Source organism: Sceloporus undulatus, chromosome 2 (genome assembly GCF_019175285.1).
Source record: "Sceloporus undulatus isolate JIND9_A2432 ecotype Alabama chromosome 2, SceUnd_v1.1, whole genome shotgun sequence".
NCBI classification, from domain to species: Eukaryota; Metazoa; Chordata; class Lepidosauria; order Squamata; family Phrynosomatidae; genus Sceloporus; species Sceloporus undulatus.
In genome coordinates this window covers 62,174,958-62,199,087 of record NC_056523.1, presented here as the reverse complement: position 1 = coordinate 62,199,087, position 24,130 = coordinate 62,174,958, and the positions used below count along the sequence as shown (strand labels likewise).

General features: G+C 47.0%; 1 protein-coding gene across 2 annotated transcripts in view; it reads right to left on the bottom strand.

Annotated features, from left to right (window-relative positions):
• Positions 1-24,130, bottom strand: part of FAM120A (family with sequence similarity 120A) — a 106,746-nt gene that overhangs the window by 34,022 nt on the left and 48,594 nt on the right. For both annotated transcript variants that reach the window (XM_042452894.1, XM_042452895.1), the window contains 3 exons: positions 20,670-20,757; positions 19,558-19,782; positions 14,937-15,111 (listed from right to left, as the gene is read on the bottom strand). In XM_042452894.1, coding sequence (XP_042308828.1) covers positions 14,937-15,111; positions 19,558-19,782; positions 20,670-20,757 — 488 coding nt within the window. The remainder of the gene's footprint in view (positions 1-14,936; positions 15,112-19,557; positions 19,783-20,669; positions 20,758-24,130) is intronic.

Here is a 24,130-nt window from a genome sequence, read left to right as displayed (position 1 = left end):
CTTGGGACGAATTCTCCTTTATGATGAGGTCGAGCAGATGCGCGTCCCAACCTTCTAGGGAAGCATCTGTTGTCAAGGTCATCTGAGGCTGGGGCTGCTCGAAGGGCATACTGACGCAGACGTTGCGGGAGTCAAGCCACCATCTCATGGAAGAGGCTACAGGCCTCGGAACCGTGAGCCACCTGGCATGGGAGTCCTCCATCGGGTTGAAGACTGAGAGGAACCACGATTGAAGTGGACGGAAACGGACACAAAGGTTGTAGAGGCCATGTGGCCTAAAGCCACCTGGACGTCTCTGGCTCTCACCCTCCTGTGCGCTAGGCAAAGTCTTAGAGGATGACAAAGCCTGGAAACGGTCCCGAGGGAGATAGGCGATGCATTCTTCGGAGTCGAGGATGGCCCCGATGAATTTGACCTGTCTGGTCGGAGAGAAGTGGGACTTGTCCTCGTTGACGATCAACCCGAGAGGTTCTAAGAGGTCCAAAGCAAACACGACTGCTTCCTGGAGCTCTTCGTCCGAGTTGGCGGCGAACAACCAATTGTCTAATACAGGAAGACTCTGTAACCCCTCTGATGGAGGTAGGCCACCACCAGGGCCATGAATTTCGTGAAGGCCGTCGCAGGCCAAAGGGGAAGACGTTGTAATGATAGACGTTGGACCCGATGGCAAAGGTGAGGAATCTTCTGTGGGATTCTTGAATCCCTATGTGGAAGTAGGCATCCTTCAGATCAACCGTCGCGAACCAGAGTCCCTGGTGAAGCAGAGGCAAGATAGAAGCCAAGGTTACCATCCGGAACCAGTGATATTCGAGAAAATGGTTCAACTCTCTTAAGTCTAAGATGGGCCTGATACCCCCATCTGCCTTTGGTACCATAAAATATCTGGAGAAAAATACCTTAGAGAGCTGGTCAGCAAAGCGCGCACTTCGTCGAGAAGGGTGTCTGAGGGGTGGTGGTGGAAAGGAACGCTCCGGTGGGGGAAGCGCTTCGAACTAGGGCATAACCCCTACGGACAATGTTCAAGACCCACGAGTCGGTTGTAATAGAGGCCCAGGTGTTAGCGAAGGGCCGCAATCTATCCAAAAACATGAGAAGAGATGGGATGAAGTGCGCAGGAGCCCTTCAGGACCACTTCTTCCCCTGGTCAGTATCCTGCCAGGAGACTTTCGGTACCGGGCGGGAAGGTTGCGCCGGCCAGAGGAGGAGGATGACTGGGAGGAGTATCTCTGCCTCTGGGTCCCTTGCTGTTGGGGCTGACGGTCCTGGTGGAAGGCCCTTTGCGACTGACCTTGGGACTGCCACGGACGCTGCCTCCTCCTCAACAGAGAGATGATGGACGATGACATGCCGTGTTTCTTTGCTGTCGCCTTCATCCTGAACTTCTGGTTCAGCCTCTCGTCAGTCTCTGTGTGGAAAAGACCCGATCCATCCAATGGCATGTCCTCAATCGTCGACCTCACGTTCACGTTAAGGTCAGATCCCCGAAGTCAAGCGTGTCAATGGAGGGCCATCGAGGCAGCCATGGCCCTTCCAGCACAGTCCGCCACATTCCTGGAGGCAGCGATCAACCAACTGCCTATGGAGTGGGTCTCGTCTCTGATTTCAACCAGCCGCCATTGAACATTATCTGGGACATCCGGGATGACCGGCGAGATACCATCCATAAGCGTCTGGATGTACGCCCCCATGCATGCTTTGTAATTAATGGCCTTCACGGCCAGGGCTGCAGCAGCATAGGCTTTCCTGGCGAGGCCATCAATTTTTCTGGCTTCTCGGTCGGCAGGAGAAGTTGCTTGCTTCGGGATTGTGGCGGCTGGGTTCCCAGTCACCTCAGGACTTTTCATGAACTACATAACCTGGGGGAGGAGATATGCTATGACAGCTGCATCATAGCTGATGTAAGGCTCCTCGTGGCCAATCAAAAGTGCCAGAGTGGCATTTCAAACTCTGTGGCCATCACTGCCAGAGTGGCAGTTTTCAAAGTTCCGAGAGAGGGCTAAAAACCCCGTAAGACCATTTCCGGGTGATTCTCCATCGTGGCTGTGTTTGAGAAACCAGATGTTTGTCCTCTGAGCAGTTTGGGAGTAGCGCAGGAACAGGGTAGTCAGGACTCTAGGTTTTGTTATGTGTATAATAGCGTGCCGGAAAGGAATTCGTTGTAACGGGTAATTTTCTGATCTGCCAGGCAGATGCCGGCTGAAGTGGATACCTTCCTATGCTATAACTATTTCTTTAAAAATAAACTTCTTTCTTTTAAAAGCATCTGCTTCCTTTGGCTCCTGTCAAGTCCTTATCTCGGTTACTGTGGCTGTGGATAGCAAGAAGAAAACTGATCTCTCTCTCAGCAATTCTCAGTTTTGCTTGGGAAATATAGTGCGTTGACAATCACTGAGTGGTGGCAGGCGTAAAGTCTTTTTTAAGGATCTCCCTAGAGTAATAGCCACGAACATGGCTTTGCTCCCAAGGGAATCATCACAGGGCGGCAGCGTGGGATGCGGATTTGCGGATTGTTGGAAACATAGTTTTGTTAGGCAAGTGTTTTTGCACTTTGGGAGCTGTAGTTATAGCTAGTTAATGCTTTAGTAAAAAGATTGGTGGATTCTTCTCTGTCTATCTCTCTAGACTCTCATCTTTACCTGCCTAGGGGCGGGAAGGAGAATACGTCTCGTCTCGTCACTCTCTTGCTTGTTCATTTGTGTGGGTCTGCTCTGGTTGAAGAAGAAAGGGGGTAGCCTTCCTTTTTTCAAACAGAGAGTAGGCTTCAGGTTTTTTTTTTTTCTTTTTTTTCCATACTCCTCATGGGAAGGAGTGTGGGAAGAGAGGAAAGCAAGTTTGTGTGTGTTGGTTTGCTGTTAGATGAAAGGAGGGGTGCTTTTTGCCATAGCATCTTTAAAACCGTAACGTTGATGAGAATTCTGTTGGGCTTAAGCCAGACAGACAGAGATCAAGCTATGCTAAAAAGCTGTATCTGAACCACTTTAGTATAAAGTGGTGCTGGAGACAAAGAAAGACAAAGAATCGCCAGTGATTTTATTTGTTCTCTCTCCAGAAAGAAAAGGGGAATGGGGAACTCCTAGCCCACTCAAGGAGGGGCTGTTTTTCTTGTCTCTAGCTAAAGGAAAGGTAGGGTCAGTGGGTTTAAACGGACCACCATTTGTTTTCCTGTGGATACTGACAGCCTGGGAACACCATCTAGTGGTGGAGTTTTGAAAACGTGCAGCAATAAACAGTTGAGTTTTGACTGTCCTTATCTGTTCAAGGTAGGAAGTTGGGTGTTTTCTGATCTGGTTTTTTCTACTTCTATCTCCATCTACATCTCTGGCCCATGGTGTGCAGCGTTTAAGCACACCCATTCCTTTCACAAGCTATTGTATTTGTTTGTTTGTGTTTTTCTTAGTGTCTTTGCGCGGGGATCTACGGAATGTATAGTTAGCGGATTTAAGTCGGCTGGGCGGCTTGGTGCTGGGTGCAAAAGCTCGCGGCCAGTGGACGAAAAAGTCCAGTCACCACACGCAAGGGAGGAAAGATGCCACAAGCGACAGTCGCGTCAAGCTCAGCTTCCCGCCCAAGCAATATAGATATGTGGTCCCAAATGATGTCGATTAGGTTCGAAAACGAGTGCAGCGCAAAATGGGTCGAGGTCACAAGCGCCAATAGGCTGAGTTGCAACGCCAAATGGGGAAACGGGTCAGCGCTCACAGAGGACTCGCACCAACTATACGCTGGAACTTCTGTTCTTGTAATAAAACACAGGACACAACAGTGGGAGACAACGCCAAAGACAAATCCTACTAGGGGAGGCAAGTTGCTGATATGGGCCTGAAGAGGTGTGGCTGAGGGTACACCTAGCTTCGTCCATGTACGGGTCGTCGCAGGCCGACAGCCTGCAGAATGCAGGGTGCAAGATGACAGAGTAACAAAAAACCATGCAAAGGAGCCCGTGGGGACACAAAGGGGCTCCCTAGTGGACTGCCTGCAAAGCACAGGATCACTGCAAGAAAGCAGTCCAACTCAATACAAGAGCAGGCTAAGAGCTATGGGGTTCTGCTTTGTATAAATCTGGCGAGTGTGAGAGAGGTTTGCAAGTTCGACTACCCACCAGCCAAGAATTGGTGGCAGAAGGGGCGGTAGCCAGAGAGAACCGCACGAAGACCATCAAGGAAAGAAGAGTCTGAGGAAGTCAAGAGCTGTTCTGTGAAACCAGGAGGACCTCCGATTGACAATTCCACTATGACAGACAACCTAAAGTTTGGAAACTAAGATCACAATGCTTTGAGATCCCAGCAACTTGACTCAACCCTATCCAAGGAAAGGGGACATCCAGTGATGGAGCAATGTCCATAAGTCAAACTAAGAGGACACTGTTGCTGAACAACGACGGGTGTCTGTAACACCAGAAAGTTAGTAAGGCCAGAAAAAAAAAATCACTGTTGCTCCCAGCAGCAAGGGAGTGTATATAAGCAAGGAAGAGACCTTTGACATTGACTTCATTGTTTTGCCTACAACACCAATGTACAGTTCAAACACCCAGATGAATGCTCTCAAAGTCACACTGGACAAGGGGAGTAGGAATGTGACGATGTGTCCTACAACTCTCACCAAAGTGGAGTAAAAAAAAAACAACACATAAAATTTCAGAGCACCAACAATGACGAAGGTGTCGACATCTACACTGCATGCGCCTTTCATCGTGAGGCAAGATAAAGCCGTCGTTGAGCAAGCCTTTCACTCCAGAACAACACCAGTTCAGTGAAGGAGTTGTGAAAGGGAGCTAGAGCCTGCGAGATGCATGAAGACAAGACAGTGGAGATAATTTCGATGGAGTGCAAAGGCTAAGAGGTTTCACGAAAAAGAGGACCATGGTACTTTTGAGCTGCCGATGGACAAATCATGCACTACACACCAAGTTTCCCCTGTAACTAGACAAGCTGGGTTTCGGTTTGTGTGCATAGAATAGAGGTCGAGAGACTTCAAGCACGTGGGTGGAATGCTTCTCTGGCACCAATAGACCACGTCCACTAAAGCTACTATTACCATTCTGGGGTACTTCGATCGGGAAGACCACCAGAGAAACCCCCTGGAATGCCTCAGTCATCTCAGCACCTTGTCACCAAGATGGCCTGACACTCAAGGACAAAATCTACTGTCTGCTTTGTTTGTTCTGATATGTCCAGTTCTGGTTAACTTGTGCTAACCGGGTTTATGTGTCTGTCTGATTTTTGTGTTAAACAGGTCACAGGACGACACCACACGCCAGTGTGGCTCTGCTTCCAGTTACGCCAGACAAGTGGACTTTGGGGGTCGTGTACAATGTCTGTGCTACAGTGCTTTCCTCTTTGACAGAGGAAAATCTCAGCCAGTTTGGTCTCAACTTGCAGTTTCTTCCAAACGTCCGAGATTTGGGGCGTGTGGCGGCTGGGTTCCCAGTCACCGGAACTTTTCATGAACTACAAAAAGGTTAACCTGGGGGAGGAGATATGCTATGAGGCAGCTACATCATAGCTGATGTAAGGCTCTCTTGGCCAATCAACAGTGCCAGAGTGGCAGTTTCAAACTCTTGGCCAATCAACAGTGCCAGAGTGGCAGTTTCAAAAAGATTCCGAGAGAGGGCTATAAAACCCCTGTAAGACCAGTTGTCCGTTGTTCTCCATCTTGTGCTGTGTTTGGAAGAAACCAGAGGTTTGTCCTCCTGAGCAAGTTTGGGAGTAGCGCTCAGAACATGGTAGTCAGTATGGTCTAGGTTTTGTTATTTTATTTAATAGCTTGCCGGAAAATGAATATCGTTGTAACTGTATTTTTTCGGATCTGCCAGGCAAGGATGCCTGGCATGAGTGATACCTTCCTATGTCTATACTATTTCTTTAAATAAACTTCTTTTCTTTTAAAAGCGCTGCTACTCTTTGGCTCCTGTACACGGGCCTTATCTCGGTTACTGATTGCTGTGGATTAGCAAGAAAGAAAACTAGATCTCTCTCTCAAGCAGAGTCTCAGTGTGTGCTTGGGAAATAGAGTTAGTTGACATTCCGAGGGTGGCAGCGTAAAGTTCTTTTATTTAAAGGATCTCCCTGAGAGGTAATAGTCCACGAACAGGGCTTTGCTCCCAAGGGAATCATCACAGGGATGAATGTTTGTTTGGGCCCTTTCAACATGGGCCGAGTTCTCCTTAGGGTGGTCGGCCAGCCAAGCACCAATAATGAGAAAATCCTATAAAGGGACTCGATTTTGCACGAGGAACCCAACAGGAAGCAGGAAGCGCCCGTATCTCGACAATGGTCTCAAGAGACAGAAGCTACAGAATGAGGGCGGTGTCGGACACGCCGGTGAACCCGACGCTCGATGGGGTCTCTAAGCCTCCTCCTCAGGTATGACAGTTGCAATGTCCAGCGCCCTTGCCATCTTGATGGTGTGCTTGTTGAAGGAGCGCACGTCATCGGTGGGAGAAGACCGTTCGAGGTGGTGCATCCACTGTGGGGATCCCTGTGGGAGACGTCTTCTTCTGAAGGCTCATCCGAGGACTGCAGGTCCTCAGGCTCTGAATCAGACTCCAGGAGCACAGTCTGGTTGGGCTGTCTCAACGGATGGAAGGCTTATACTGTCGACTGCCTGGTGTTTTGTGGTGGAGGAAGGAGGTTTGGAGACCGTTGCCATTGCTGAAGGCTTGTCTCGATCAGGGGCCACGGGACGGAGGTTGAGCTTGGCCGCGAACTTCTGGAAAGCAAGTTCCCTCGGTACTGTGACATGTAATAGCAGTCCGTCTCGGAGCGTAGAACATGTGGCAGGACATCCGCGAGGGACTCCTCTCCAGCAGGCGCAGGACTGGCGACGGTGACCAGCAATGCGAAGACCGAGGTTCCTCACCTTCCGAATGGACAAAGGGGATGGTTGCAGGCTCCGGGAGGTCAAGGGTGGCTGGTCGGTGCGAGAGAACGTTCCTCGTGCGCGATGTCCCTGGAACCGGGTCTGCTTGGACGAGCCCTGTTTCAGGTGGAGCGGGGTCGCTCTTTGAACCATGATCTCTCTTAGAGGACTGGCTCGTCTCGCGCGTGGGTCTCTGGGCTGTCTTAGACCTCTTCGAGCTAGGGTCAGCTGGGGGTCTCAGTCGAGTGCCTCTTCTTAGAAGAGTGCGGGGTCTCCCCATGGTCCTCGGTGGGAAAATGGGATTTTCGGCCAAGTCGGATAGGACCGCAACACCAAGGGCTGAGACTTGGATGGCGTGGTCGTTCTCGGTAGGAGGCTTCTATACCGAGGCTGAGGGTACCCCTCGGCCCGAGGATACAGTACCTAAGGCTTGGAGGCGCTCCTGGATGACTTTGTGAGGCCAACTTCGATGTGGAGGCCGCCTTCCTGGGGCTCGTTATCCTGCCCTCTCACCCGACCTGGAGTCAGAGCCCTCGGGAGAGCACTTCTTTGAAGAAGCCAATTTAGACTCGGAACCCTCAGTCCCCGATGGTTTTGGTGGGGCGCTTGGGAGGGTTTGTGGGTGGCACTGGATTTCAAGGAGTCACGGGCCACATCAGAAGTGGCAGTAGGCTCGCCAGAATCCCAGGTAGCGGAGACACTGGGGCAGAGCATGCTGGAAAAACTGACCCACCAGCCAGTGTGGCTTCTGCTTCCAGTTACGCCAGACCAAGTGGACTTTGGGGGGCGTGTACAATGTCTGTCTACCATGCTTTTTCTCTTGACGATGAAATCTCACCAGTTTGGTCTCAACTTGCAGTTTCTTCCAACGGCCCGAGATTTGGGGGGACGTGTGGCGGCTGGGTTCCCAGTCCCTCCAGACTTTCATGAACTACAAAAAGGTTAACCGGGGGGGAGGAGATATGCTAATGAGCAGCTACATCATAGCTAATGTAAGGCTCTCTTGGCCATCATCACAGTGCCAGAGTGGCAGTTTCAACTCTTGGCAAATCACACAGTGCCAGAGTGGCAGTTTCAAAAACGAGTCCGAAGAGGCTATAAATACCCGGTAAGACCAGTTGTTCCGTTGTTCCCATCTTGGCTGTGTTTGGAGAAACCAGAGGTTTGTCCTCTGGAGCATTTGGGAGTAGCTCAGGAACAGTGGTATTGTATGTCTAGGTTTTGTTATGGTTTATTTAATAGCTTGCCGGTAATGAATATCGTTGTAACGTGATTTTCTGATCTGCCAGCAGATGCCTGCATGATGATACCTTCCTATTCTATACATTTCTTTAAATAAACTCTTTCTTTTAAAAGCATCTGCTATCTCTTTGGCTCCTGTACACGTGCCTTAACTGCTGTTACTGATTGCGTGGTTAGCAAAAAGAAACTAGATCTCTCTCTCAAGCAAGTCTCAGTGTGTGCTTGGGAAATATAGTTCGTTACAATTCACTGAGTGGTGGCAGCGTAAAGTTCTTTTATTAAAGGGATCTCCCTGAGAGTAATAGCCACAACAGGGCTTTGCTCCCAAGGAAATCATCACAGGGATGAATGTTTGTTGGGCCCTTTCAACTATGGCCGAGTTCTCCTTAGGTGGTCGGCCAGCCAAGCACAGCATAATGGAGAAATCCTATAAAGGGACGATTTTGCACGAGGAACCCAACAGGAAGCAGGAGCGTCCCAGGATCTCTTGACAATGGTCTCAAGAGACAGAAGCGACAGAATTGAGGGGCGGTGTCGGACCGCCCGTGAACCGCGACGTCGATGGGGTCTCTAGCCTCTCCTCAGGGTATGACGTTCAATGTCCAGCGCCCTTGCCATCTTGAGGGTGTGCGTTGTAAGGAGCGCACGTCATCGGTGGGAGAAACCGTTCGAGGTGGTGCATCCACTGTGGGGATCCCTGTGGGGGACGTCTTCTTCTGAAGGCTCATCCGAGGACTGCAGGTCCTCAGGCTCTGAATCAGACTCCAGGAGCACAGTCTGGTGGGCTGTCTCAACGGGATAAGGCTTTACTGTCGACTGCCTGGTGTGTTGTGGTGGAGGAAGGAGGTTTGGAGACGTTGCCATTGCTGAAGCTTGTCTCGTCAGGGGCACGGGACAGGTTGAGCTTGGCCGCGAACTTCTGGAAAGCAATTCCCGCGGTACTGACATGAATAGCAGTCCGTCCTCGGAGCCTTAGAACATGTGGCAGGATCATCCTCGAGGGACTCCTCTCCAGCAGTGGCAGGACTGGCGACGGTGACCAGCAATGCGAAGACCGAGGTCTCACCTTCCGAATGACAAAGGGGATGGGTGCAGGCTCCGGAGGTCAAGGGTGGCTGGTGCGTGCCGAGAAGAACGTTCCTCGTGCGCGATGTCCCGGGAACCGGGGTCTGCTTGGACGAGCCCTTGTCAGGGGAGCGGGTCTCTTGGAACCTTGATCTCTCTTAGAGACTGGCTCGGCTCTCGCCGTGGCGGGTCTGCGGGCTGTCTTAGACCTCTTCGAGCTATGGTCAGCTGGGGTCTCAGTCGAGTGGCCTCTTCTTAGAAGAGTGCGGGTCTCCCCATGGTCCTCGGGTGGGAAAATGAGATTTCGGCCAAGTCGGATAGGACCGCAACACCAGAGGCTGAGACTTGGATGGCGTGGTCTTCTCGGTAGAGGCTTCGATACCGAGGCTGAGGTACCCCTCGATCCCGAGGATAAGTACCTGAAGGCTTGGAGCGCTCCTGGATGACTTTGATGCAACTCGTTTGTGGAGGGCGCCTTCTCGGGGCTCGTTATCCTGCCCTCTCGCCGACCTGGAGTCAGAGCCCTCGGGGAGCACTTCTTTGAAGAAGCCAATTTAGACTCGGAACCCTCAGTCCCCGATGGTGTTGTGGGGGCGCTTGGAGGGTTTTGTTGGTGGCACTGGATTTCAAGAGTCACGGGCCACATCAAAGTGGCAGTAGGCTCGCCAGAATCCAGGTAGCGGAGGACACTGGGGCAGAAGCCATGCTGGAAACACTGACCCGGGAGGAAGATGCAGGGACCGAGGCCGATGCAACGGGGGCTTGATGTAGGCCGGGAAACCCTCTCCTGGATCTTGCCCTGGCATGGCCGAAGTGAGCCGGATCTGATTCTCCTGGCCTGCGATGAAAGTGACTTGGCACAGGAGGCAGCTTGGGTCATGGTCCCTCCCAGGCAGAGAGGCATGAAGAGTGGGGGTCCTGAAAGGAACCTTGCCCCACACACATCACATCTCTTGAATGGGGCTGGAACATCTACCGAAGTCGACAGAAACAAGAGAAGTGAAAAATGGAGTCAACAAGCCGGAGTCCAAGTACCGGAGGTCAGAAGAGAAAGAAAGCAAAACACAGTCCGAGGTCAAACAGTGATTCCGAAGTTCCCTAGAGCAACTAAGCGGCGGAAAAAAGGAACTGGGAAAGAGCGGAAAGCAGGGCCTTATAACGGGTGGCGGAGTTACGCCAAAAAAATCTAAAATACTAAAAGTTGCAAAGTGTACTTTGCCCAGTGATTCCAGAAGTTTCCAAACAGCACTGCGCAGGCGCAGTGAAACCCCTTGTTGATGTGCAGAGACCACGAAGAAGAAAGTGATGGAAAAAAGTAATTTCAATTTAAATTCAGATTTCTATGTTAATAGTTTTCTTCCCATTATAACAAAACGCCAAGGCTGTATACATAGAAATGCATGGTACATCCACTAATGGTAGAGAGAAGTGTGCATTTTAAAGGATAAAAGTCAAAATATTTGGAGAGCTACCATCATGGAATGGTTTGAGTGTGGGACATGGCTCTGGAGACGAATGTCGATTCCAGCTTGGCCATGAAACCTACTGGGTGCCCTTGGGCAGGTCACATGCTCTCCAGTCTCAGCGGAACAATGACAATGTTTCTCTGAACAAATCTTGCCAAGAAAACTCCAAACAAATTGACTCTTAGGGTTGCCATAAGTCAGAAATGACCTGAGAGCAGACAACAAAAAACAAAATATTTTAGAATTCTAATTGAAATTTGTAAATATTCTCTTGCATAAAAATCTGTGGTAGCCTATAAGTGAAACAGAAATCTAAATTATAAAAAGAATGAGCCTTTTTGCATTATAAATTTTATGCAAACAAATCCACTGATTAAACTAATATTTGATTTCTTTACAGATGTAAGATGTGTAGCTTAACAAAGTAGATATACAACTATTTCAGATCGGCCCTTTCTTTAACAAAGAAGTAAAACTGGATGTCTGAATCTCCTCCTGAATAATTTTTTTCTTTCAAAAAAAATCAATGGTGGGGGCACAGCAGGCTAAGACACAGGAGCAGCTCTCAAAGGTCCTTTAGGAAGTCAGCAGGATTTCCAGACTTGAAAGTTTACCCACTACCTGTTTTGGATTAAAATCAGCATTTTAATAATGTAATGGATTGCCCTTATGGCCAAATTTATTCAAACATTTAATACATATTGAAAAAACTACTACTCCAGAAAACAGAATCAAAGCTATTCAAAAGGACTTGTCATATGATTCAGTTTTAGATATCTGCTGTGGCTTCTTTTTTATTTTGGGACAAATTAAAATTGCTGGTTTAACCTTCATATTCCTAAAAGAGCTCGGAGGACCTCTGTATTTCACAAGGGTATCCACTGTAATATAGGCCCATGTTTTTACTAAGTAATACCTTCAGCTCCCTCACCCCCACTAAGAAATCAGAACGTATCTAGGGCAGTTTACAGACCGCCCCTTCCCCGCCGGATCGGGGCCTCAGCTGCCACAGCGGCAGCCCTGAGGCCCCAATCTGCCCGCTTTCCAGGCCGCGGGAAGTGGCAAAAGGCCGCTTCCCCCGGCCTGGAAAGGGGTGTCCTTGGGCTTCAAGCTCCAAGGACACGACGGCACGGGGGACAAACGAAAGGGCCGCTTGGCCCCTTTCTGCTTTGCGTCACTGGAGCAGCCATCTGAAGGCTGTGCGCCAAGCGACACAAAGCTAGAAGGACTCCTTCCGGCATGCGGAAAGGACGCCCCAGGCACCCTTGGCAGCGCCAAGCACGTCACTCTGCACCTCTCCATTTGGAGGCGCGCGGTTGTAAACGTCCCAATGGCGGCGCCCAGTAGATTGGGTGGCGCCTTTTTTGTATGTACTAAGTACAGTGGTACCATCGGGATACGAAATACCCAGGTTACGAAATTTTCGGGATACGAAAAAATCCCATAGGGAATCATTTTTCCGGTTACGAATGGTTTTTCGGGTTACGAAAAAACTTTTGGTGCTTTTTTCGGCTTTTCGCACGGAATCGCGGCTTTTCCCCATTAGCGCCTAGGGCAATTCGCTACAAGGCTTTTCGGGTTACGAAAGCGGCCGCGTTACGAATTAATTTCGTAACCCGAGGCACCACTGTAACAACTAGGTTAGGGCGCTGGAAAGGACACCCTTTCCTAACCCTAGTACGTACCTAGTACGTACTTTATAGCGCATCGTGGAACGCGCCTATACAGAAAGTATTTGGGGAAATCTCTAATGCTCACAGAATAACTACTCATTTAGATGCAAAGTTGAAGGCTTTCATGCCGCATCCATAGTTTTTTGTGGGGTTTTCGGGCTATGTGGCCATGTTCTAGAAGATTTTCTTCTCTGACTTTCGCCAGCATCTGTGGCTGGCATCTTCAGAGAATGTTTGCCTGGAAAAAGTGGGTATATCACACACAGTGTGTGTGTGTGTGTGTGTGTGTATCCACTTTTTCCAGGCAAGCATTCTCTGAAGATGCTAGCCACAGATGCTGGCGAAACGTCAGGAAGAAAATCTTCTAGAACATGGCCACATAGCCTGAAAAACTTACAAAAAACTCAATTTAGACTTCACACCATGACAAAATTAAGTAATCTTGACTGTGGTTTGGCACAACATCTGAATTAACAAACTATGATATGTGATAAAACATCAAATCATATAGAGAAACTATGGTCTAAAGTGAGTTTGCAAATGTTCATTGGTGCTTACAATGCAATGACAAAATGTGTGACCTGAAGCACCAAGTATTTATTACTCCCAGAAATGCCTGCAGTTATAAAAGCTAAAAATGTGAAAGAATGACAAGTGAAAGCAGTCACAAACCATGATTTGTCTGAATGTCTGGAACTCAAGTCACTGTTTTGTTCTATAACATAGTTGCCCAAGTTCTGGGGCAGAGAAGGCAAAGGGAGAAGCCCCGCGCTGCCCTCTCCGTGCCGCCCTCCTTCCCTCCCCACGCCGCCCACCTCCTTCTCCTCTGCCTCCTCCGCCCCACCCCCAGGCCGCACGGCGCATGGAGGAGGGGGGAGGAGGAGGAGGAGCAGAAGGAGGAGGTGGTGAGTGGCCAGAGGCCTCAAGGTTTTTTAAATTTTTACTTTGTGTGCTTTAAGTGCTAACAAGTCTCCCTTGCTTTGACAATGATAGTGTGATGATGATGATGTGCAGTGAAGAAAAACCAAAATCCTTTGACCAACTACACACTTCTGAGAAGTACACTTGGTGCAAGAACGGTGAAACAACCTTGACATGTTCAATGTGCATAGCCATGTTAAACCATGCTAAGTGTTAAACCCAAGGGGTTTGGTTATGGAATAAACCTCTGAAATATGCAAGAGGCCATGTTATGTAAAGCCATGTCAAATGTCCAAATGTGCTGTTTGGAATGGGGGGAGGGGGGTGGCCAGAAAGGGAAGTACATTTCTGCCATCTGTCTAGAAATACAGTGGTACCCCGGGTTACGAAAATAATTCGTTCCGCCGCCGCATTCGTAACCCGAAAAGCTTTCGCAAGCCGAAAACCCATAGGCGCTAATGGGGAAAAGCTGCGATTTGGTGCGAAAAATCGCCGAAAAGCACCAAAATTTCTTTCGTAACCCGGAATAACCTTCGTAACCCGGAACAGTTTTTTTCAATTGATTGTTTTCGTAACCCGGAAATTTCGTAAGGCGGCGCATTCGTATCCCGGGGTACCACTGTAATGCCAAAATATCCTCCATTTTGATCATGCCTAAGAAACATGCATTTATATTAACATTTTAAAAAAATAATCAATTTTTTGTTTGTCCTCCATTTTAAAAAAAATGTGCCCTACATTTGAAAATGTTGTCCTATATTTGTCCTACATTTGTCCTGGTGTGGAGGTCCTGACTTATGGCAACCCTACCCCCAGGGCCCTTGTGGCCCCAGACCTCTCCCTCCGGAGGGAGGCCTGGGGCCGCATGGGCCGAGAAGGGGCCTGCGGAAGCGGCCTGCCGCCTCCTGGGCTCCTCCACGGCCCTTGGAGCCCTTTTGGCCGAAGGGAAGAGCCGAAGGGAAGGGCCTGGGACGGGTGCCCAAGCCCTTACCTTCGGCCTCCCTCCCCTTCGGCCGAAAGGGCCCCTTGGAGCCCGTTCGGCTGAAGGAAGGGACCGAGGAGAGGGCGGGCACACGCCTCCTCCTCCCCACAGGGCTTCAATGGAAGCTCTGCCCTGGCGTGCGGCTCCACCCCCGGAGGGTGGAAGCTCCTTCTCCAGCACGCAGCCCCGCCCCCGGAGGGTGGAAGCTCCACCCCCCGGCTTCAGCCCCCCCAGTTGTCTGAGGGACAGCAACCTGGGCCCTGGCTCAAAAAGGTTGCCTACCCCTGCTGTATACCATGGTTTTAAGCTTATTTGGTGTGCAAGGTAGATTAATTCCCTTACCCACTGAGTCCAAAGAGAGGGATCTGTGTGCTGCATTATGGAACACGCGTATGCTACCCTATGAGCAACAATTAGTAAGCTAGCAGTGCCCTAACATAATTGTAGGATATGATTTGGTTTGTTGTTGTGTGCCTTCAAGTTGTTCTTGACTTATGGTGACCCCATCATGAGGTTTTTTTGGCACGATTTATTCAGAGTGTTTGCCATTGCCCTCCTGAGATAGTGGGGTTTGTCCAAGGTCAGCCAGTGAGTTTCCATGGTTGAGCAGGGATTCAAATCCTGGATCCCTGGAGTCGTAGTCCAATGATCAAACCATTACACCATACTGGCTCTCATGGCTTGGTACCTGAGCTGAGCTAAAGAAAGCAACACATGGCAAATACATACATTCTGGAGGAAGTCTGTTCTTCCTAAAAGCAAGCCTCTCTGTTTTTTTCCTGCTTTCTGCCAAACTGAACAGGACTCCGTAAACATACTGACGAACTGGCCTATAAAGTAGAGCAGCAGGAGGCAGGTCTTTGTTTGCTTCATCTTCAATAGAAACTGCAATTTTAATTTCACCCTGCATATGAAGAAAATGATTAGTAGCACACCAACTTCTGCAGTTTCAAGCATTAAATCAGTTGTGTACTTACTACTTATTTTCAGCACCATCTTCATAAAATGCACAGTATATAGAAACATTACTTTAGTAATAATAATAAATAAATAATAATTTTTAATATACATACATACATACATACATACATACACCACCCCTCTGTCCAAGACAACCGGAGCACCTTATAAGTTAAAACAGTACAGTGCCAAATCCCAGTATTTCATCCACTGCCTAAAATAAAAATTAAACAATTCACAATTTAAAACACACCTTAAAATAAACAACCAAACAGTGGCTATAGCAGATTCAAAGGGGTAATGGGTTCGGATCTTTGGTGGCCGGTTATCTATTCGCGATAAGGCCTGTCGAAAGAGATCTGGCAGGTAATGTGATGGATCTCCTCCGGCAGGCCATTCCACAATCTGAGAGTGGTCGCCGAAAAGGTCTCATGGATGGTTGCAGACAGCCTAGTTTTCATAGGGTGCAATAGATTCCTCCCAGAGGACCTGATTGCACGCGGTGGGTTGAAGGAGGCAGTCCCTAAGATAGGATGGACCCAAGCCATTTAGGGCTTTAAAGGTCATAACCAACACCTTGTAACATCCCCAGAAACTAATGGACAGACAGTGGAGCAATTTTAAAATAGGTGTTATGCGATCGCTTCTGGCTTTACCAGAAATCAACCTGGCTGCCATGTTCTGCACTAATTAAGTTTCTGAACTAAGCACAAGAGTAGCACCATGTAGAGCACATTGCAGAAATCAAGTCGTGAGGTTACCAGTGCGTGCACCACAGTTTCTAGGTCCCTCATTTCCAGGAAAGGGTGCAGCTGGCCTATCAGCCGAAGCTGATAACAGGCACTCCTGACCTGATTTGCCATCTGGAGTGACAGGTCTAGCAGCAGCCCCATAATGAGAACACAGTCTTTTGAGGAGAGTGTGACCCCATCTAGGACTGGAGGTTGTACCACAATATCTGGGTTAGAGGCCCCTACTCTAAGTACCTCAATTTTGTCTAGATTCAGTTTTAATCTGTTTTTTCCTCATCCAGTCCATTACTGCTTTAAGACATTCATTGAGAGGAGAGACGCCATCTGAAGTCAAAGCTGTAGACTGAGACATGAAGAAATATATCTGGGTGTCATCAGCGTACTGATAACACCCCGCCCCATGTCTCCGGATGATCTCTCTCAGCGGGTTCATATATATACAGAGTAGCATCAGGGAAAGGATGGTGCCTTAAGGGACGCCACAGTTAAGTTCCTTTTTCACTGAGCAACTGTCCCCGAACATCACCTTCTGGAAACTGCCTGAAAGGAAGGAAAGGAACTATTGCAGTGCATTGCATCCATTTCCTAATTCTCTCAGATGTTCCAAGAGGAAAAGTGCTGGGCCCAGTGCTATTCAACATCTTTATCAATGACCTGGATGACAGAATTGGTAGTATACTTATCAAATTTTCAGATGACACCAAATTAGGAGGAATAGCTGATATCCCAGAGGACAGGATCAAAATTCAAAATGACCTGAATAGACTTGAAAGCTGGGCCAAAGCTAATGAAATGAAATTCAATACGGAGAAATGTAAGGTACAGTGGTACCCCGGGATACGAATTACCCAGCTTACGAATTTTTCGGGATACGAAAAAATCCCATAGGGATTTATTGTTTCGGCTTACGAAGTTTTTTTCGGGTTACGAAAAAACCTCGGCGCTATTTCGCCACCGGAGGGCAGCAGAGAGCTATTTTTTTCCATTAGCGCCTATGGCAATTCGGCTTACGAAGGTTTTTCGGGTTACGAAATTAGCCGCGGAACGAATTAATTTCGTAACCCGAGGTACCACTGTACTGCACTTAGGGCAGAAAAATAAAATGCACAGATATAGGATGGGGGACACCTGGCTGAATGAGACTACATGTGAAAGGGTTCTAGGAGTCCAAGTAAACCACAAGTTGAACATGAGAACAGTGTGATGTGGCAGCTAAAAAGGCCAATGCAATTTTAGGCTGCATCAATAAAAGTATAATGTCTAGATCAAGGGAAGTAATAGTGCCACTGTATTCTGCTTTGGTCAGGCCCCACCTGGAATATTATGTCCAGTTCTGGACACAATTTTAAAAGGACGTTGAGAAACTGGAATGTGTCCAAAGGAGGGCGACTAAAATGGTGAAGGGTCTGGAAACCATGCCCTATGAGGAATGACTTAGGGAGCTGGGGATGTTTAGCCTGGAGAAAAGAAGATGATATGATAGCCCTGTTTAAATATTTGAAAGGATGTCATATTGAGGAGGGAGCAAGCTTGTTTTCTGCTGCTCCAGAGAACAGGACCTGGTACAATGGATGCAAGCTGCAGGAAAAGAGATTCCACCTCAACATTATGAGGAACTTCCTGACAGTAAGGGCTGTTCAACAATGGAACAAACTCCCTCGGAGTGTAGTGCAGTCTCCTTCCTTGGAGGTCTTTAAGCAGAGGCCGGATGGCCATCTGTTGGGGATGCTTTGATTTGGATTTCCTGCATGGCAGGGGTTTGGTCTGGAGGCCCTTGTGGTCTCTTCCAACTCTGTGATTCTATGATTCTAGGATGTCTTGATCAACTGTGTCAAAAGCCACTAAGAAGTCCAGTAGCACCAACAGGGTCACACTACCCCTGTCATCCAGATGAAAGTCATCAGTTAAGTCTGTAATACTGAATGCTAAATATACTACTACTACTACTACTAGTAGTAGAAGTAATGTAATACTAATTGTACTAAAAACAATGGAGGATCCAAAATCTAATCCAAACCTTGTTGATTGATACTATTTTTATTCTGTCCTTTCTTCAAGCTGCGTCACACATGTCCCCTGACCCAACTTATGGAAGTAGCAACCTTGAGGCAAATTATACCAAGCGGTTGGCCTAAAGACATCCTGTTTGCTTACAAATGGAGTATAACTCTGGATCTCATGTTCTAGTCCACCAATCTAATCACCACTTCAGTCTTCATTACTAGGGCTGCAACCTTAATTGATTAATAAAATCTGATATTCCTTCAGCATTAGTTTGTTAATCTTCAGTTAAACTTAATAGATTTCCATATACAGTGCTACCTCGGGTTACGAAATTAATTCGTTCCGCCGTTCCGTTCGTAACCCGATAATTTCGCAACCCGAAAAGGCTTTCCGTTAGCGCTGGAAAGCCGCTAGCCGCGCTTTGCGTTTGAATTTCGCGCCGAAATAAATTTTGTAACCCGAAAAATATTTCGTAACCCGGAACAGTTTTTTCCAATCTAACTTTTTCGTATCCCGGAAATTTCGTAACGCGATCATTTCGTATCCCGGGGCACCACTGTATTAAAAAAATATTTTTTTCAAACAACTCAAATTGGTATGAAACTAAATGTCTTGAAGTTTATCATCCTCAGCTGAAATAAGTGAAGAAATTAACTGGTGGGATGATTTGGAACGTACTATGTTGCTAAATAAAATCCTTAGGCCTTAGCATATAAGGGGTTTGGGGAATGTCAGGAACTAGAGATGAGGATGAAACAGCTTATTATAACACCTGGAGCAGCTGGCTTCAGAAGGAAATTCTCAAAAAGAGAAATGCAAGAGGAGAATGAAAAATCAGCAGTACTCATGAAAGATTATCAGACTAGGGCTTATCGTCTATCACTCATCCCTGGATAGTTGGGGAAGCACATGTGTATGAATGCCTGGCGATTCCATGATGGTGGAGGGAGCTGACAATTCCATGACGCTAAGGAAGTATGCCAGGCATTCATACACACGTGCTTCTCCAACGATCCAGGGACGATTGACAGACGATAAGACCTAGTGTGATAATCTTCATATTGAATGCAATATCCATTCACTCCATAGAATCTTAGATGCTGCAACCTGAAACACACAGCTGCACAATAATAAAATTTACACATGCATCTATCAAGGCACATGGTTAACATGGGGGCTAGGAATGGGATTGTTCCTACAAGACAGGATTTCAAAGGGCTCAAGTTCTAACTATTTTAGAAAGAATGCAATAACACTAATGTTTTAAACCAAAGGTTGACTGGGTATTCTTCAAATTACCTTGTCTTCACTTGCAGATACATTAATTCATTGAAAATAAGAGATGAAAGAAAGCACTCTGTGTTTCCTGCAAGCCCCTGCCCACAATCCCCCCTGATTAAGTCAACCCATCTGGTTTGTGGTCTTCCTCTCTTTCTTCTACTCTCTACCTTTCCTAGCATTATTGTTTTTTCTAGTGATCCATGCCTTCTCATTATGTGGCCAAAGTATAATAGTCTCAACTTGATCCCCTTTGCTTCCAAGGAGACCCCTGGTCTGATCTGTTCAATAACCCATTTGATTGTCTTCTTGGCTGTCCATGGTATCCTACAAACACTGAAACTTGAAATGCTTACCTTTGTTAGAATATGAAAGATGTAGGGATACATTAACCCTTTTTTGTGTCTGTGCTCTGCCACTCGTAATACTTCAGGTGCTACAGGAGGTAATGGAGGAGTGGTAATGTCCATATGGTTCCTGGTGGGCATTGATAACAGACAAGGGATGTGTGCACTACTGGTTTGGTTCCCTTTAACTTCAGCTGCCTGGTTTCCTGAAGAAACAGTAGAGGAACCTTCTGCCTGTAATGTATATGTATATTTAAAAACACACGTCTATAGCAAAGTCTTTCCCTACATTTAAAACAATGAGATTTATGCCTGTAAGTACCAGACACCTTTGAATTTGGGAAACCAAGTTTTCTTTGCATAGTGGGCCCTTGGTATCAGCTGTGATTTGGTTCCAGGATCCCTATGGATACCAAAATCCATGGATGCTCATCCCCCATTATATACAGTGGCATAGTAAAATCATGTCCCATATTAAAAAATGACAAAATCAAGGTTTGGCTTTTGAGAATTTTTTTTTCGGGGGGAGGGGGGAATCCATGGATGCATAATCTATGTTAAGGAGGTTTTGCCACTATTGCAGTAAATGACAGAAAAAAAATGTTGCATCCTCTTGTCTTCCCTCAGTGGCACTGCTTTTCTGCAGCAGTGTAATTGCATCTGCCTGTGAGGCAAGAGGCTATGCTGTATAAGACAGGTTTTTGCTGAGGAGCCCGGATTAACGAACCAAACAGCTACTAGGAAGCAATAGTAATGTAGGGTGTCACATGAAGAGGATCTCTCAGGGATAACAGAAGTGGCACAATAGCAAACACTTGTTTTTCAGGACTTCACATCCATATGCAAAATTACATTGTTTTCATTATTCCATATCAGGCCAAGTGGCCTTTGGAGGAATGTGTTGTTTCGCAAATATGAGAGAAGGATATTTTCAACAAATGTTCCTCCATGGTAAAGGGATGGGACTAAGCTGGTTTTCTGCTTACCATGATATTTAGAGCTTTTATGTGTCTCTTGGCCAGTAGCCAAAGAGTATCTCCCCCCCCCCCAAATAAATCAAAGGTTTACTGGTGCAGTCAAAGCCTTATCAATACACACTACAGTGCTAAGAACAAGATTACCTTTGTTTGGTCTCCTGGATCCACACGTGCTTGATTTTCTGACTGAATTCCTGTTTTCTCCCAGCTCAATTTGTTCCCACCAACATGACTGAAGAAAAAATAGCACACAATTTTTATTCTCGTGATTAAGTAAAGTAACAGCAAGTTAAAGAGAATTTTTATTTTCAAGTAAGGAAATATAAAGAGGAGGGAGTGTGCTGACACCAGTTGTAAATTGGAAACAAGTTGTATTTATTTAAACAACAATAAAACTTTAAACTTTGAAAGTGCATTTGTCAGTGGCATTTGTTTTGGTTTCAAGAACACATAACACATGCCATGTAATAGAATCATAGAATCATAGAATCGTACAGTTGGAAGAGACCACAAGGGCCATCCAGTCCAACCCCCTGCCATGCAGGAAATCCAAATTAAAGCATCCCTGAAGATGATCATCCAGCCTCTACTTGAAGACCTCCAAGGAAGGAGAGTCCATTACACTCCAGGGGAGTTTGTTCCACTGTCGAACAGCCCTTACTGTCAGGAAGTTCCTCCTAATGTTGAGGTGGAATCTCTTTTCCTGCAGTTTGCATCCATTGCTCCGGGTCCTAGTCTCTGGAGCAGCAGAAAACAAGCTTGCTCCCTCCTCAATATGACATCCCTTCAAATATTTAAACAGGGCTATCATATCACTTCTTATCCTTTTCTTCTCCTGGCTAAACATCCCCAGCTCCCTAAGTCATTCCTCGTAGGGCATGGTTTCCAGACCTTTCACCATTTTAGTTACTCTCCTTTGGACACGCTCTAGTTTCTCAATGTCCTTTTTTAATTGTGGTGCCCAGAACTGGACACAATATTCCAGGTGGGGCCTGACCAGAGCAGAATATAGTGACACTATGACTTCCCTTGATCTAGACACGATACTTCTATTGATGTAGCCTAAAATCGCATTGGCCTTGTTAGCTGCCGCATCGCATTGTTGACTCATGTTCAACTTATGGTCTACTTGGACTCCTAGATCCCTTTCACATGTAGTTTCATTCAGCCAGGTGTCCTCCATCCTATATCTGTGCTTTTCGTTTTTCCACCCTATGTGCAGTACCTTACATTTCTCCATGTTGAATTTCATTTTGTTAGCTATGGCCCAGTTTTCTAGTCTGTTCAGGTCATTTTGAATCTTGATCATGTCCTCTGGGGTATTAGCTACTCCCCCTAATTTGGTGTCATCTGCAAATCTGATAAGTATGCCCCCAATTTTGTCCTCCAAGTCATTGATAAAGATGTTGAATAGCACTGAGCCCAGGATAGAGCCCTGTGGGACCCCACTGGTCACTTCTCTCCAGGATGAAAAGGAGCCATTCCTGAGCACCCTTTGGCTTTGGCCGGTCAACCAATTACAAATCCATGTAACAGTTGCCTTGTCTAGCCCACATTTTACAAGCTTGTTTGCAAGAATGTCATGGGGAACTTTGTCAAAGGCCTTACTGAAATCAAGATATACTATATCCACAGCATTCCCTTCATCTAACAAGCTGGCAATTTTATCAAAAAAAGAGATTAGGTTTGTCTGGCATGACTTCTTTCTCTGAAACCCGTGTTGACTTTTTGTGATTATGGAATTGCTTTCTAGATGTTCACAGACTCTCTTTTTAATGATCTGCTCTAGAATCTTTCCTGGTATCGATGTCAGACTAACAGGACGATAATTGTTGGGATCCTCATTTCCCCCCTTTTTGAAGATGGGGACAACGTTTGCCTTCCTCCAGTCTGCTGGCACTTATCCTGTTCTCCAGGACTTCTCAAAGATTATTGCCAATGGCTCCGATATTACATTTGCCAGTTCTTTTAATACCCTTGGATGTAGTTCATCTGGTTCTGAAGACTTATATTTGTTTAGGTTAAACAGGTATTCCTGTACTATCTCTTTGCTTATTCTGTGCTGAAATTCCTCTTTTCTATCCTCTTCTCCATTATCCTCAGTTTGAGTTACCTTTGCCTTTTCTGAGAAGACTGAGACAAAGAAGGTGTTGAGTAATTCTGCCTTTTCTCTGTCCTCTGTTAGCATTTTGCCATCTTCTGCACGCAGTGGCCCTACTGTTTCCTTCTTCTTCCTTTTGCTGCGGACATATCCAAAAAAGCCCTTTTTGTTGTTCTTAACCTCTCTAGCAAGCCTGAGTTCATTCTGTGCTTTGGCTTTTCTGACTTTACCCCTACACAGGCTCGCTATTTGTTTGAATTCCTCTTTGGTGATTTCCCCATTTCTTATACATGTCTCTTTTTAATCTTAGCTCAGTTGAAAGTTCTTTAGTCATCCATCCTGGTTTCTTGAGACATCTCCCATTTTTCTTCCTCATTGGAACTGTTTGAATTTGTACCTTCAGAATCTCCCTTTTTCCCCCAGAATCTCCCTTTTAAGAAACTCCCATCCATCTTGAGCTCCCTTCTCTTTTAGTATTGTTGACCAAACCAAAAGGTAGCACTGCCCTCCCAAAGGCTGCGTCCCATCAAGTTCTGGTGTCTAGCCTGTAATGTTTGATGAAAGTCAGTGGCTGGGACCAGACAGGGGCCTTGGAGACATCCTTCAAAGGCACCCCAGTCATAAAAGCGGAGAATGTGGTTAGCTAGTGGAATATGCTTGAACCCGAGCAGGAAGTGTTTTCCCTGAGAGTTCATAGCAAAGTTGGATGGTGCCTGCCACCCACTTAGAGAATCTCTGAATAGTCACAGCTAGTCCTTTTTTGGATTCCGAGTAGCAGACAAAAAGTCTCTCGGAATGCCTCGAACCTAAGGTTCTGTCCATATAAAATGCCAGAGCCCGTCGGACGTCAAGAGTGCTCAACATCCATCATTGGATTCAGGGCCAATGTAGGCAAAACAATGTCCTGGTTGACATGGAAAGATGACACCACCTTTGGAAGGAAAGTGATGTCAGGATGGAGAACCGCTTTGTCCTTGTGGAACCGAAGGTAAGGCTGGTCCGCACACAAGGCACCAAGTTTGCTCTCCGGTCAAATGGAAGTGATGGCCACAAGGAAAGATGTTTTCCTGGCCAGCAATCTCAAGTTTATCATGGCCATGGGCTTGAAGGTCTTGGCTGACAAGCATGAAAGCACAAGGTCCAGACTCCATGCCGGGGTTGTTACCGAGAATGGAAGGTGGAGGTTGTTGAACCCCTTAAGTAACTTCTTTACCAGAGGATCCTTGAAAAGGAAAGGTCAGCCCTCGAATTGGTAGTGAGAGCATATAGCAGATAGGTAACACTTGAGGCATGTGAGGCAGAGTCCTGAGTCAGCAAGAGTCATTAGAAATTCTCTAAGACAGTCAGGACCAAGGATGGAGAGAGGTCCTTAGCAGAAAGGAAGTCCAGGAACTTGTTCTATTTAATCAGGTAGGGCTTTTTTGTTGATGGCTTCTGAGCAGCCAAGATGACTGTCCGTACTGAGTCCAGAAAGGCCTCTAGAAACAGAGTCTCCATGCACCAA